A 13,866-nucleotide genomic window follows, 5' to 3' on the forward strand; every position below is an offset into this window, starting at 1 on the left:
TAATGACCAGCGTTCTATACATTCTCCCTTACTTAAAAGTCTAGAATTTAGGTCGGTTCTGTGTAATGCTGCTGGGTGACTACAAGGTCAAATACGCACAAATATGAACTTTTTTTGCATAATGCGCCTTTAAATTCACCCGTCTCTGACTCAGATCATGACAAACACTGACCAATACTGTACGACGAGCTGCATTAAACAGAACCGACCTAAATATAGACTTTTAAAACATTATAATATTGTTATACTGCACACACTTGATGATTATATATACAAAGTGGACACAAATACGGAATGAGTTTGTTCAGTTTCCAAAAGCTCTTCTTTGTTTCGGCCACAAACTAAAACTCTGTCGTCGTCAAACCCTGGTGTCGGACGGAGATGATGATTTCTTTGAGACTTTTCATCAACTTTTTAGATTTTTATGTGGGAAATCAACTTTTTCCCACATAAAAAGTTGATCATGCTCCTTTTGCCAATCCCATTGTGATAAAGCAAAATCACTATTTACAACTTTGCTGTTTCTCCCACCACTCATTAGAAAGAGAATGAATGACTTTACTCTATGGTCCTCACACTTCCTGGTGTCGGGGTGTGACATCGCCAAAGTTTCTGGAATATGTCAGGAAATGTACATTTTTTTAGGGTTTGTTGCCAGGTAACTGATTGAGAAGTAGTACTTTTCGCTCGGCTGATAGAATACTGGGACAGTTAAAGAAATGAAGAGTAGCCTTCCTTTGTCTCGCAGGTTACAGCGCCATCGTGGCCGACAGCACAACAGACTTAACCCTCAGCAGTGCCAGCCAATCACAGAGCAGCCAGTCCTCGTCTCTCTCCTCCACAACCAACCAGCTGTAAGTCCACTTTTCATTGATAATCATTCTGACAAAAGCTGCGACAAAATCCTGTAAACACAAATCATAAGATACAACTGTAAGTGAAGTAAACAGGACTGTCTCTTTTCTAACCGTGTGTTTTCCCCTCGTCTCCTCAGTAAAGACAGCGGTCCCAGTTTGTTGGCCTCCATGAGTTTCTCGTCCAGTTCGCCATCGCCCGCCTCCTTCAGTGAAGCCAAAACAGGAAGTGGGTCTCTACTGAACGGACCGCTGTCGTACTCTCAGCCCGGGGACAGCATCAAGGTCAGAGGGCACGGCGAGGACGTTTTTTGGGTCAATTTTTCACATTGTGGGATTACGTACATTATGGTTTTAAGTTGAATTTCCTGATCGTATGTGCGACATTGTGAAATAAACTAAAGAAAACAATAGAAAGCAAAGTCATCACATTTTTTGGTGATGAAACAAGGCCTTGAATGCCATTTTATTGGATTCAAACTGGTTTTAAATCCTAAATTTTACCGGAAATTAATGGCATTGTGCGACTTTTATTGCTCTAAAGTTGAGAGAGGCTTCACATAATGCTAAAAGTGATTTAAAAAAAGATGCAGAGGATGTAATTGAAAAAACACAGGTCTACAAACTAAAAACAACAAGTGCAGCCTCGCAACAAACTGCCCTTTCTCATTTGTTCTAAATTTATTTCATTCATTTATAAAACAACAAAAGATCCTGAGGTAACTGAGGCACATTTGTACAGCAGCTTCTTCCTCTGAGCTAAAAAAAAACAATCGATTTGACCTACCAACTCAATTTTTAAATCAAATCCATTTTTTCACAGCCTTTAAATGGAGTAAAAGTAGGAGCTCTGCCTGGAAAGCACCAAAAGCCTCCAGGGAAGGAAGGGGAGTGACTACACTCTCAAACCACATCAACCTAACCAATAACAAAGTATACAAAACCATAATTAAATCATATTTAAGCAATATAATGGATGACTTAAAGAATGCCGGAAAATTCAATCCCCCTGGAAGTCAATCCCAGCTCTGCATCTGTCAGCTTACTAATTAGAGGTCTTCCCTCTAATTAGTTAGCTGACAGCACTAAACATAAACAAAACATTAAAAACTAGTCAACTACACTAGACCAAATCAAGTAGCAATACAGAAAAGTAATAAGCACATTTAAAATTCCTTCATTCCTCTGTTTGATGCAATGAATGCTAATCTGATGCACTGATTTCTTTGGCTGTTGTGGTATCAAAATGGCATTAAAACGCATTATATTTGACTTCCTGCTACTTGTGTAAACCCAGTCTTGAGTTTAATTGTAATTTCCACACCCAAAAATGCTGTGTAGGTGTATAAGTACAAAACATCATTAATGTGCTGGTTTACAAGGAGCAAACTCAGCGCTAAGGCCCTGGAACTTTCTCCTCCACATCAGGTGCATCAGATGTTGAAAGACGGGCAGAAAGCTATTCTATTAAAATAAATCATGAGGCAACTAAAACTGAGAGTGCAAATATTACAAAATGAGATTGTAATGCCTTTGCACCCCGTGGATCCGGGCCTGAAGCTGACAGTCATGCGGAGTCCACCTGTATGTGCATGTCTGTAAAGTGCTTCTGTTTTCCCTCTGCAGGAGCCTCTGAGCAGCCTGAAGTCCATGGCCGAGCGGGCGGCACACAGCTCAGGGTTAGATGGAGACGTCACCTCCATGCACCTCAGCACAGGTACAAACCCCCCCCCCCCCTCTCGGTGTAACTCTTAAGATGACGGGAAATGCTGCGGAAAGGGGAAAAGTTGTTCAAAGACCTGTCAGCCACCGCTCCTGGAGTCCTGAATAAAAACTGCTGATAATGACAGCTTTAACTTCTCCGCCCATTGGGTTCTGTGCAGTTTCAGTCCTTTCTTTATTTTAGGTCTGGTTTTGTCCCGCTATTAGACCTCCTATCACCTTGCTAATTACGATTTTATTGAATTTGGTGTGAAATTTTGTTGTATCAAGAACCATCCTAATTGTAAATGTCCCCTCCCTCTTCAGACATGTTCCCCAGCTCCACGGCTCCGTCGGGCCCGCCCTCGGCCCCTCAGCCCTCTCTGTCGGAGGTGAACATCCCGCCTTCGCTCGGAGTCTGTCCCCTGGGGCCCGTCCCGCTCTCCAAAGACCAGGTTTACCAGCAGGCCATGGAGGAGGCGGCCTGGACGCACATGCCCCACCCGTCTGACTCCGAGAGAATCAGGTTTTAGCTATTTTACCATTTTACTTCTTTTTTTTTAATATGTTTATCGTAGTTCAGGCGCACTGGGAAGCTTTAATACTGACACATAACTGATCACGGCAATGCAGCGCAAAAGTTACACAATGGCCTCAATCTACTGTTCCAAATTATTATGCAAATCATTGTTTCAATACATTTTAAAGCTTGTAAAGAACTGACAATGGTCATTTGTTGAAGCATTAGGAGGTCATATTTACTGAAATCAAAAGCTGTTTCAATCAAAAACATCTTAACAGGTCAAGGTATTTAACATAGGAGTCTTTCTTTGATCCAAGGCCATTAAACTCCATGAGTTTTTGGAGAGTTTCTGCTTGGATTTCTTTGCTGGATGTCAGAATAGCCTCCCAGAGCTGCTGTTAGTTAGGGAAAGCACGCCGACTTGCTCTCTCCCCATGATTCTGGCCCAAAACATGACTCCGCCCCCTCCTTGCTGACGTCACAGCCTTGTAGGGACATGGTGGCCATTCACCAACCATCCACTAGTCCATCCATCTGACCATCCAGGGTTACACGGCCTCATCAGTGAACAAGACTGTTTGAAAATGAGTCTTCATGTATTTCTGATCCACTGCAGCCGTTTCTGTTCATGAGCTTCAATTAACAGTTTGGGGGAGGCCTGATAGAAGGTTTATGCACAACTGCAGCCTCTGGAGGGTCCTACACCTTGATGTTCAGGACACTCCAGAGGCACCAGCAGCTTCAAATACCTGTTTGCTGCTTTGTTGCAGCTGTTCTCTTAATCTGAAACCGTCCTCATTGTACCTTTATCTGCACAAACCTGTGTGTGCTCTGAATCAGCCACAAATCTCTTATCAGTATGATGAATACGCTGAATCTTTCATGAAATATCAAAGGTTTTCATACCTAGTCCAAGGCATTCAATTATTTCACGCTTTTCATCAGCAGAGAGATCCTTTTTCTTTCCCTTATTGCTTGAAAATGTTGGTCTGTTAATAATGTTAGAAGCGTAAAATATATATTTTAAAACTTGGCACAATTCCCCACCCCAACATGATCATTTGATTCACCTGCTGCCACATTCAGAACAGTTTCAGAATCAATCACTGTACACGATATACAAACATGGCCTATTTAAAACAATTAAGTCATAATCAAGCCGGCACGTCCTGGCGTTTGCGTTGGCTCCTACCTGCGCACGAACAGAAAGGCTTCAATTAGAGCCGCGGGCGCCGCCGGTGTTTTTCTCGGCGCGGCCCACACAGCCGTCATTGACATTTAAAGCCCAACACTTAAATCCTCTTGTTGCAGTGTTTCCGTTGTTTTAGAGGAGAGCCCCAACCCACAGGGCCAAAAGTGTCCGAGCTTTACCGACTTGCTGCATTTTAGCGGTCTTTTACCCCGACTTAAAGTGTGCGTGGGATTTGGGGGAATCCATTAGAAACGTGTGTTGCTGCCACATAAGTGTTGCAGTGCAGAAAGGATGACCATACACGGGAGAACTGAAGGCGGATTAGCTGTGTGGGATGAATTAGGCAGCGATGGATGTTTTTTTTTTCCCTTTAAAGTTGGTTTGGTAGAAGCTAAAATAAATGGCAATCATAAGGATCCTGTTTGACTTTAGATTTGTTTTGTGTAGTTGCTCAAATTCATACTAGATAAAACAGTTTGTGTTCACAGTTATTATGCTAATGACATTTTTCTCAGATTTTCTAAAGTGCCATCTCAAATTCAAGATTATGTTTCTCTCATCCTTGATTGTGGAGGGGGGGAGGGGGAAGAGGGGTGGGAGGGAGGGCAGGGAGTTCAGCTTCCCGATGGCCCTGTGTACGAAACTGTTCCTCAGTCGACTGGAACTGACGCGTAGATTCCGCAGTCTCCTCCCTGAAGGCTTAACCTTGAAGAGACTGTGATGGTGCGAAGGGTCCCTGGCCATTTTGACGGCTTTGCGGGTGAGACGGGTGGAGAACATCTCCTTAGTAGAGGGGAGAGGGGCTCCGCAGATCTTCTCCACTGCTCTCACGTTTGCGCTGACTCCTTCGGCTCCTTTGTCAGGATGCTCACCTGTAGTCCCTCTGAAGAAGTTGACAGTCAGCATAATTTTCAAACCTTTAACTGTCAGAGGATTATGTGAATGTGATTGAAAAACCTCCCAATGATAGCAGTATTTTTATTTTTATTTTCAAAAATATATATAGTAAACTCAAAATGACTGTTCAGAATGATTATCCACAACAGCGTTTCAATACAATTTATAGGTTGTAAAGAACTGAAAATAGTCATTTATAAATTTGGAGCAATTGATATTTGATAGCAGCTTCAATCAAGCATCCATTAAACTTGTGAGTTTTTGGGTAATTTCTGCTTAGATTACTTTACTTACCGCCAGAGTGGATGTTTGACGTGAAGTCCAAAGTGTAGCTCGGGGGCCAAATTTGGCCCTCCAACCAATTTCTGGTGGCCCTCATCATCAGAGATGTTCTTTTTCTACACTATTCTAGACAGAGCTGGTGTGAAGGTTTTAAGCATAAGCAAAGGTTTGGGACACTGTCTAAACCTCGGCTCAATACATCCAGTCGAATGTTTCACTGTACTGACTTAAAAAAAAAAGAAAAAAAAATTGGTCAGGACTGTGCATGTTAATGAACATACACTGGTTTGTAGCCGTCCATTGTCCCACAGTCGCACTCTTAAACACACTCTCATTCATCCTGTTGTAAATGTTTTAATAAAAAAAAAACATAATACTACAAATAATTTATACATTTTGGAAAGTCAACTTGTGGCTTTCTTCATTCAGGGTAAAATATTGCAGTGTATTATAATGAAAAATCATAACTGTAATACTTTGTTCAATAGAATATTGTATTGCAATACATGTCATATCAGGCCCTCAGTATCGTGATATGTATTGGATGGTGACAAAAGTGTGTCGTCCCGGCTTTATTAAATTGGTTTGTTTTTATGGAATGGATCAGGAGTCCTTGAAATCTCTGCTTGTTTGACGACACAATCCCAAACTCTGTTCCGTTGTTATGAGCGAACATTATAACATAGTTAAAACCCCCAGAATGTGAGTTATATTTGCCTTTCAACACAAATCGTCTGTGCTGCTTCTGACACATGGGGCGATTGGAGTTCTATGTCTTTACACACGAGAAACACCAGAAATGCATTGTCTTAGTGCGGATTAGCATGTCATCAGAATGTTGGCGGCCTCATTTGTGACTAATCGCCAAAACGCCTGATGGAAAGGCGGAGCTGATAATGCGGGTTTGTCCTAAAAGGCTCTGTTTGTGGGAAAAGTGCATCTGGGAACAGTGAACTTTCCAACTTTGTGTGGATGCATTTGGGATATCGATCTATTCGGGTCAATAGCTTCACAGAATCTGGTGCAGTGTCCCCAAAACAGTTTCCCCAAGCGCAGCCGCTGAAAACTATTGCAATCAGCCTCTTTTCTACTCACTTGTGTTGTTGTCGTACTTTTCCACCAAGTTCATGGGAGAGAACGAGAAGAGTAAAGATTCTAGTGAAGCAGGATCATAATTTCAGATGGAGAGGAGTTTATGAATTGGTTCTCAACCAGCGTCTCTGGACCCAAAAGTGCCAACATTCTCCAACAATGACAGTTTGAGACATGCTTGAATAGTTTTTGAAAGGTCACAGCATATTGTAATATTCTGCACAATTTACTGTTTTTGGGAAAAATACCAATCATATTATAAACTGAACCATGTTATTTTTATCAGAGTTTGGGTCAACAAACCTGCCATATTAACACACTGAGTGCCAACAATCCAGACCATTTTCATGATGTTTGTAGCCCCACACAGTGTATTCTATGTTATAGCTATGGACACACGCTATGGCTCGTTTGAAAGAGGAGACTCTAAGCTCTCCGTAGGTGAGAACAGTTTAATTTTATGTGCCTTGGGTTCCTGAGAAATCCTAAGCTAAACAGAGGCTAGTTATGATCAAAATCACTGATTTTATTTTTTCTACAAAAGGAGATATAGCGTGTTTTATGAAACACTCTCCGTTCTGAGTAACTCCTCTCTCCTCTCTGGACGGACACTAACGTTATGGGAAGAGACAAATGCCTAAATATCTCAGTTTCAAGTAAATTTTCAAACACCACTTGTTGCCGCAGATCGATCGCTTTCGCTCATTATCGCGTGTGCATTTAAACAGCCTGGTTCCCGGATTGAAGACTTTAACAGGATGTTTCTCAGCCGTCCTTGGACTGATTATGACCATTTAAAAACTGAGAGAAATGTTAAAATCTCAACTGTTTCAGTCTTACCATGGGAAGCCGCTCTGCTTTGTCAAACGCACTCCAGAGAGCGAGAGAGAAGTGTCGGCTCTATTAAGCGTTAGTCATCGTACAGTTAAGAGATTTGTGGCTGATTCACACACACACACACACACGGATTTGTGCAGATAAAAGCACAATGAGGACGGTTTCTGCCAGACATATACATCAGATTAAGAGAACCTGGACCAGCAGGCATCAAGACTTGGGCTGTAAAGATGTTTTTTTTTTTTTTTTCTAGTAGTACCTGAACTTTTTTTCTGATACCATCCTGGTTTAATGGTACCCAGCCCTAAAAGTAATTAAAGTGTCATGTGGCCGAAGCTTAGGGTTAGACTCATCAGCTCTAATGCGAAGAGAACACATGAACATAATTGCAAAGACCACGTGAAATCAGAAGTTGGCCAAGGAAAGCTCTGACTGGAATCCATACATTTGGTTTATCTGAGGGTTGAACGCCGTCCAATCGTGACAGTTGGGAGAGTTGGTGAGTCAGGATTTGAGGAGAAATTACTCGCTGTAAACATTCTGAAAACAATAAAAGGGTGTAAACATGGTTAGATTAATCTCAAAAGTACCTCGGTATTAACAGTTTCCTTGTGTGTGTGTTACAGGCAGTACCTGATGAGGAACCCCTGTCCCACGCTGCCTTTCCACCACCAGGTGCCGCCTCCTCACTCCGACTCTGTGGAGTTCTACCAGAGACTGTCCACGGAGACGCTCTTCTTCATCTTCTACTACCTGGAGGTCAGCGCTAAAGCCGAGGCGCCGCATTTTTGACCATGGGGGTTAATGAAATGGACTGCAATTATTTAAGCACTACGAAAAGTCTTTGGGGGAAAAAAGCTGAATGTCTTGTCTCCATATGGTCCTTTACTAACATGTTTTATGTCCAAGAACCTCTTATTTTCATCCTACTGTACTCAGTCATTGTAATAACTTTGTCTTTTCCACAGGGCACTAAGGCCCAGTATCTGGCAGCCAAAGCCCTGAAGAAGCAGTCGTGGAGGTTTCACACCAAATACATGATGTGGTTTCAGAGACACGAGGAGCCCAAGACCATCACAGATGAGTTTGAACAGGTTAATGGAAAACTCTTGATCCTAAATATTTTATAGACCCCATTTAGCTTTTGGAGATTGGGTTTAGCGGAAGGTTTAGCTTCTCTCGGCTTTCATCGCACTTCTCTCGACAAGTTGAATTCAATCAAGGTTCGTACGAGGATGTTTTTCATGTTTCCTTTAATTACATGCTTTAATTAATCATTTTATTGTTTATGGAGCAACCAGGCAGTAATAAGCAGTAATGAATTATTGATTGCTGCTGTACTTTTGAGGAGTAAATGAATCCTGCAGTTTCAGTCTGCCTCCACTGCTTAAGTCTCCTGCAGACATTCTTACCTTTAATCAGACTTGTTTTGGACTCGTTCCGGTCATTTTAGAGTACGAGAGTTTGTACTGTATTAGGGCCCAAACAAATCCAGACTTCCACCTCCCAAATCTGTTCACATTCTGGGCCCAAACCCAGATCAAAGGAGCTTTTACGCTTTATGCAACTCCATTCTTGTCCCACACTCTGGACCAGAACCACATGACTCTCTGTAATAATAATAATACATTTTATTTGAGGCGCCTTTCAAGACACTCAAGGTCATCGTGCAACAAAGTACAAAGGAATTACAACATTAAAATCACAACGCATAGCTTTGTTCAGCATTTACATTTGTACTAGGGATGGGCAATATGGGCAATTGACGCTTTACATTGCATTGTTAGACAGATGGATAGATAGATAGATGGATAGATAGATAGATGGATGGATGGATGGATGGATGGATGGATGGATGGATGGATGGATGGATGGATAGATATCTTCATCACAGACTCAAAATCAAAAGACAAACAGGTAAAAAAAAAAACATCGAGACTTTCAAGAGGCCGTCATACCAATGTTTCCACAGCTGCGAGGTGTAACGTACAGCACTGCACACACTTTGGACAACAAAACAATCACAAAAAATCCCTACCAATCTGAGCAATCGGCCCCTCCCACCGCCACCAACCACTCAGTCACAACATTCACCCCAGGCTTCCTGGTGTTCCCAAACAGTCTCACGTCCAAGGACTAACCAGGCCCTTCCTGCTTAGCAGGAGGGGGGGAGGTGGCGCAGCATGTGAGTCCATGTGAGCTGAAGCCGTTGTTTCTTGTGTATCAGGTGTGGTCTCCTGCTCTGTGCTCAAGCCCTGGTTGCAAACGGTCTGACTACTTCCAATCCAATACATTTTGTTTAAAACGCACTATTAAAAACAACAAAGTTGACCAAAGTGCCGTGCTTTCTCCCATTTTTGTCTCTTTTCATCATCAATGGAGAAATTCACTTGTTCCATCAGCTCTCAGGAAACACTTGTTGACAGGGAATGTGCAATCAAGTAACAGTAGCTAGAGGTATCGTCATGGTTACGGTATCGCCATTAAAAAGGTGCGTCAACGTAATGATATCGCTTTAGTCTTCGGTGAAAATAACACTGATGTAAAGTATCTAAAGTATTCACTTTGATGATTTTACATAACCTCTTAACCGCTTACTTCTTTCTTCCCAGGGAACATACATTTACTTCGACTATGAGAAATGGGGCCAGAGAAAGAAGGAAGGTTTCACGTTCGAGTACCGGTATCTGGAGGACAGGGACTTACAGTGACACCCCCACCCCCCTCCGCCATCATCCACAACGGGACGGTCCCAGGGACAAATGGACCTCCCGGACACCAATGAGGAGCGCACACACACTCACACACGAAGGGGAGGTCTGACCCGATTCCACCTCACATTCCTGGATTAGACCTCCGCTCGCCATCGGGGCAGGCCTGGACGGGATCAGGGGCTCAATATGGACTCGTTTATACGGCCCTCCCTAAAACTGTCCCGCTGCTATCGAACCACCGGGGCCGGGTTTCCTCCGCCCACCTCTCAACTGGATACGCTTTGGCTTTGACTTCCTCCCCCCATCTCCGTTTTCCGTTTGTGTCGGGAATTATGTTTCTTTTTTTTTTTTATGCTTTTGTTTTTGTTAACCCCATGAGAACCAAAGAAGACTGGTTTAGTCCCATTTTTGAAGAAATAAAAGGCAGCTAGACTAGAAACTTCTAACAACGTTCAACCCTTAAGCTTTGCTGAATCGGTGAGCGGCAGTTCTGCGGCGGCGGGGCAAGAAACGAGGAGGTTTATTCCCCCTTTTCTGTTAGGATCATGTTTTTATTTCTTTTATCAAGAATCATAAGGTAGGTCGTGTTTTATATGGCTGTGTAAAACATGTACAAAGGGAGGACAGGTAAATTAAAGCCACACTGTGTTTTAAGTTAAAGGGATATTTCAGGATTTTTGACATAGGGCCTCATTTCCTAGTTATCCAGAGTGTTGTTGATTGCTGGAGATTTTTTTTTCTCTTCTTAATTCATGCAGTTCTTATATTAGAAGAGTTTCGTGGTGCTATGCTAGTGCTAGGCTAGTGCATGTCTATGGTAACTAGTAGCCTGCATTAAAAACAGTCTGACCAAAGCACAGACCACCCGAGGCAAATCACTTATAACATCAGACGACCCATATAAATGTCTGTGTTGACTGAATAATTGTTTAAATATTACCATTTTGCATTTAAAATAACTTATATTTGAGCAGCATCAGCTTCCTGGTTGTAAGCTACGCAGCGGCGGAGTGATCTGCGAGGTTATTGGATCTACAGTAGTTTGTTTACCTGTGGCCGGCGTTACTACACATGGAATTCAGAAAAGGAGCTTTCTACAAATCAGATATGGCAACGTTTGGAGGACAATCTGATGATTTTGAAGAGGTTTTTAATGCAGGCTACTAGTTACCATAGATATGCGCTAGCCTAGCACTAGCCTAGCACCACTAAACTCTTCAAATATAAGGACTGCATGAATAAAAAATAAATTAAGAAACACTCAAAAAATCAACAACACTCTGGAGAACTAGGAAATGAGGCCCTATGTCAAAAATCCTGAAATATCCCTGTAAATAAAAAAAAAGAAGCTTATTATGAAATAATCAAGCTTGAATTGGAAATATCTTTATTATGATGTTGGAGCCAGTATTGAAAATATCAATCGTCGGTCTTCATATCAATACAATCAAAATGTAATATTTTGTCACTCCCTGTTGCTTTTCTGCTATTTCTTTTTATTCCTCCTTAATTATCAAAGATTATGACTTTGTTAATGAATTTCCCCAGTGTCAATGCTTTTTAATGTTATCGACCGATATCATAAAACTATTATACTTGTCGTCCATCCCTCATTGTAAAGCACTGAAGACGAGCACAAGTAACTGCTTAAAACTTTAGAAAACAGTGAAAAAAACTTTTATTCCAGCACTTGAATTCAAAATGGAGTTCATAATAAGAATAGATCTAATCCCATCACACTACATTACGTCCAGAAGGTCCCAGATGATTTTCTTGCCCCTCTGCTGCCTCGCGAACGGCCCTCGCCCTGGTCCGTGGACAGTCCGCCCCTGGACGCTCTCTTAGCACTTCACGGACACGCTGAGGTCCCGCCGCCATCGCGCAGTGGGTTTAAAAATATCGCCCCGAGCAGGAGGAGGAGGAGGAAGAGGTGGAGGGGGCAGCTTGGAGCGTCGGGACCCGGTGCGGGGCAGGCGCTCGTCACGTCGCACTTTTCAGGAAAGTTACACTATGGAAACACCATGAGGTAATGTTTCCGCTCTGGCACAGTGATCCTGAACTAATGTTGGCCTCCTGCGCTCAAAAAGAAACCAGTTCAAAGGGATAATCTAGAAAAAAAAAGCATTCTCTATTGATCTGTTCTCATCCTTTATTCCTCAGGGTTTCTGCGGGGCATCGAAAAGCATTCAACTCATTAGATTGTGTCAAAAATAAAGGCCTTAAACATTACATTTTGTTCTAATAATGACATTGCTCCACATAAATGTATCAAACTTACACAATTCTGATCTAAAACACACCCTCTGCGGAACATTCCAGGTTTTAACTTCTGCAAATTCTCCCTTTGTCACACAGTTTTCTAGAGGGCGCCAATATTAGAGGACACTGTGCTGTTACTGCGAAGGAAAAGGCCAGTTCACTTGACTTTTATTAACATCGTAGTTTTTGCTTTAGGAGCTTGTTCCCATTGGCTGCACTGGAGAATGACTCGCTGTGGAGAGTGTGAAATCTTTCAGGTTTTGAATCCTCTCTCCAGCAACTCGCCTCCCTCTAAAAACCTCTGCTTCTGTTCACTTAAAGGCCCCTTACCAGATTATGGTTTGTTTTCTGTTGTTTTTTAATAATGGTCTCTCGTTATTGTTTGTTTCTAGCATCCCGATTCTTCACAGGGATGAGATTTTAAGGCAAGACGCGGCAGGTGAATACATAGATTTTTGTAAATGTGAAGATTTTAGCTATAATTTTCTCCCTTGAAATCTCAGTTTTCGTGTCAGAGTATAGAAAACTCCACACTTACCCCGTATGATGCTTATTTTTACTCACTTTGCAAAGCCGGCTTTCCCTCACATATTCATTCACAAATATTGACATATTTCAATTCAACGTGTCCTGCGATGGGTCCCCGAGATGACGCTATAATCCAAATATGGTCATTCCCTTTCTGGGAGCCGCCCGTACGAAAGACCAGAGAAGTGGACTCACGCACACGTTACAAAACTTAAGAGCTGTTTTTCTCAAAATTAGGTTTTTGTTCCACTCATGCAACGATCTCACCACTTTAGTTGCTCTTGGACTTAACTAGATTCTGATTTATTGAGCTTTGAACACAAAAAAACAAGGCAAAATTTGATTTTTTTTCACTTGAATAGCTCGATCATTACCTAAACAAGATCTAAAAACCCCTCTGAAAATAATACATTTAAATCCAGGTCTATCCATTAGTTAGATTTAGTTGAAAATATCAGCAATTTTGACAATTTTTAGGCATAAAATGTCAAAACTTAAAATGATAAAACTTGCAACACATTTTTTTCTCATATTTATGTCAGAAATCTACAGCAGAAGTTTCAGATTGATATCACTAAATGTAATTCTCTTCCCTATTCACCTGCAGTGTCTCGCCTTTGCTAAACATCACAGTGTTCTAATTCTCAGTGATTCTGATTAGTTGCAGGTCATCGATTTCCTCGCACATGTCTGCTTTTACAAAACAGCAAATCAGGTACAGGGCCTTTAACATAACATTCCTATAATGCAACTTTCCAAAGTGGTTTTTACCTTCACCAACTTTGCTCCGGCGTTTTGAGTTTTAAACTTCCAGCTCGTGCGCCTGAATCATTTATACCTAAATGTGGTTTTTCGACAAAGTGGGTTTTATCGGCGGCGCCGCCTCGAGTGAACCGGCTCTTTCCGCTGCGAGTTGCTTTTTTCGCTTTTCCGGACGGGAACGCGGTGCCCCGAACATCTCCCCCTGTGACCTCTGACCTCTGAACC

The 13,866-nt window shown here is 42.1% G+C and overlaps 1 protein-coding gene across 5 annotated transcripts in view; it reads left to right on the forward strand.

The window, feature by feature from the left end:
• The window catches only part of LOC306973841 (CCR4-NOT transcription complex subunit 3-like), a 44,357-nt gene extending 33,972 nt beyond the window's left edge, over positions 1-10,385 (forward strand). For 2 of the 5 annotated variants that reach the window (XM_079570891.1, XM_079570892.1), the window contains exons 13-19: positions 731-854; positions 995-1,139; positions 2,481-2,571; positions 2,883-3,084; positions 8,005-8,137; positions 8,347-8,472; positions 9,991-10,385. In XM_079570891.1, the coding sequence (XP_079427017.1) occupies positions 731-854; positions 995-1,139; positions 2,481-2,571; positions 2,883-3,084; positions 8,005-8,137; positions 8,347-8,472; positions 9,991-10,089 (920 nt within the window). In that variant the 3' untranslated portion in view covers positions 10,090-10,385. The remainder of the gene's footprint in view (positions 1-730; positions 855-994; positions 1,140-2,480; positions 2,572-2,882; positions 3,085-8,004; positions 8,138-8,346; positions 8,473-9,990) is intronic. The other 3 variants (XM_079570895.1, XM_079570894.1, XM_079570893.1) reach the window with 2 other exon arrangements.
• Positions 10,386-13,866: the final 3,481 nt, after the last annotated feature.

This window comes from Gobius niger (genome assembly GCF_951799975.1).
Source record: "Gobius niger genome assembly, chromosome: 14".
NCBI lineage: Eukaryota > Metazoa > Chordata > Actinopteri > Gobiiformes > Gobiidae > Gobius > Gobius niger.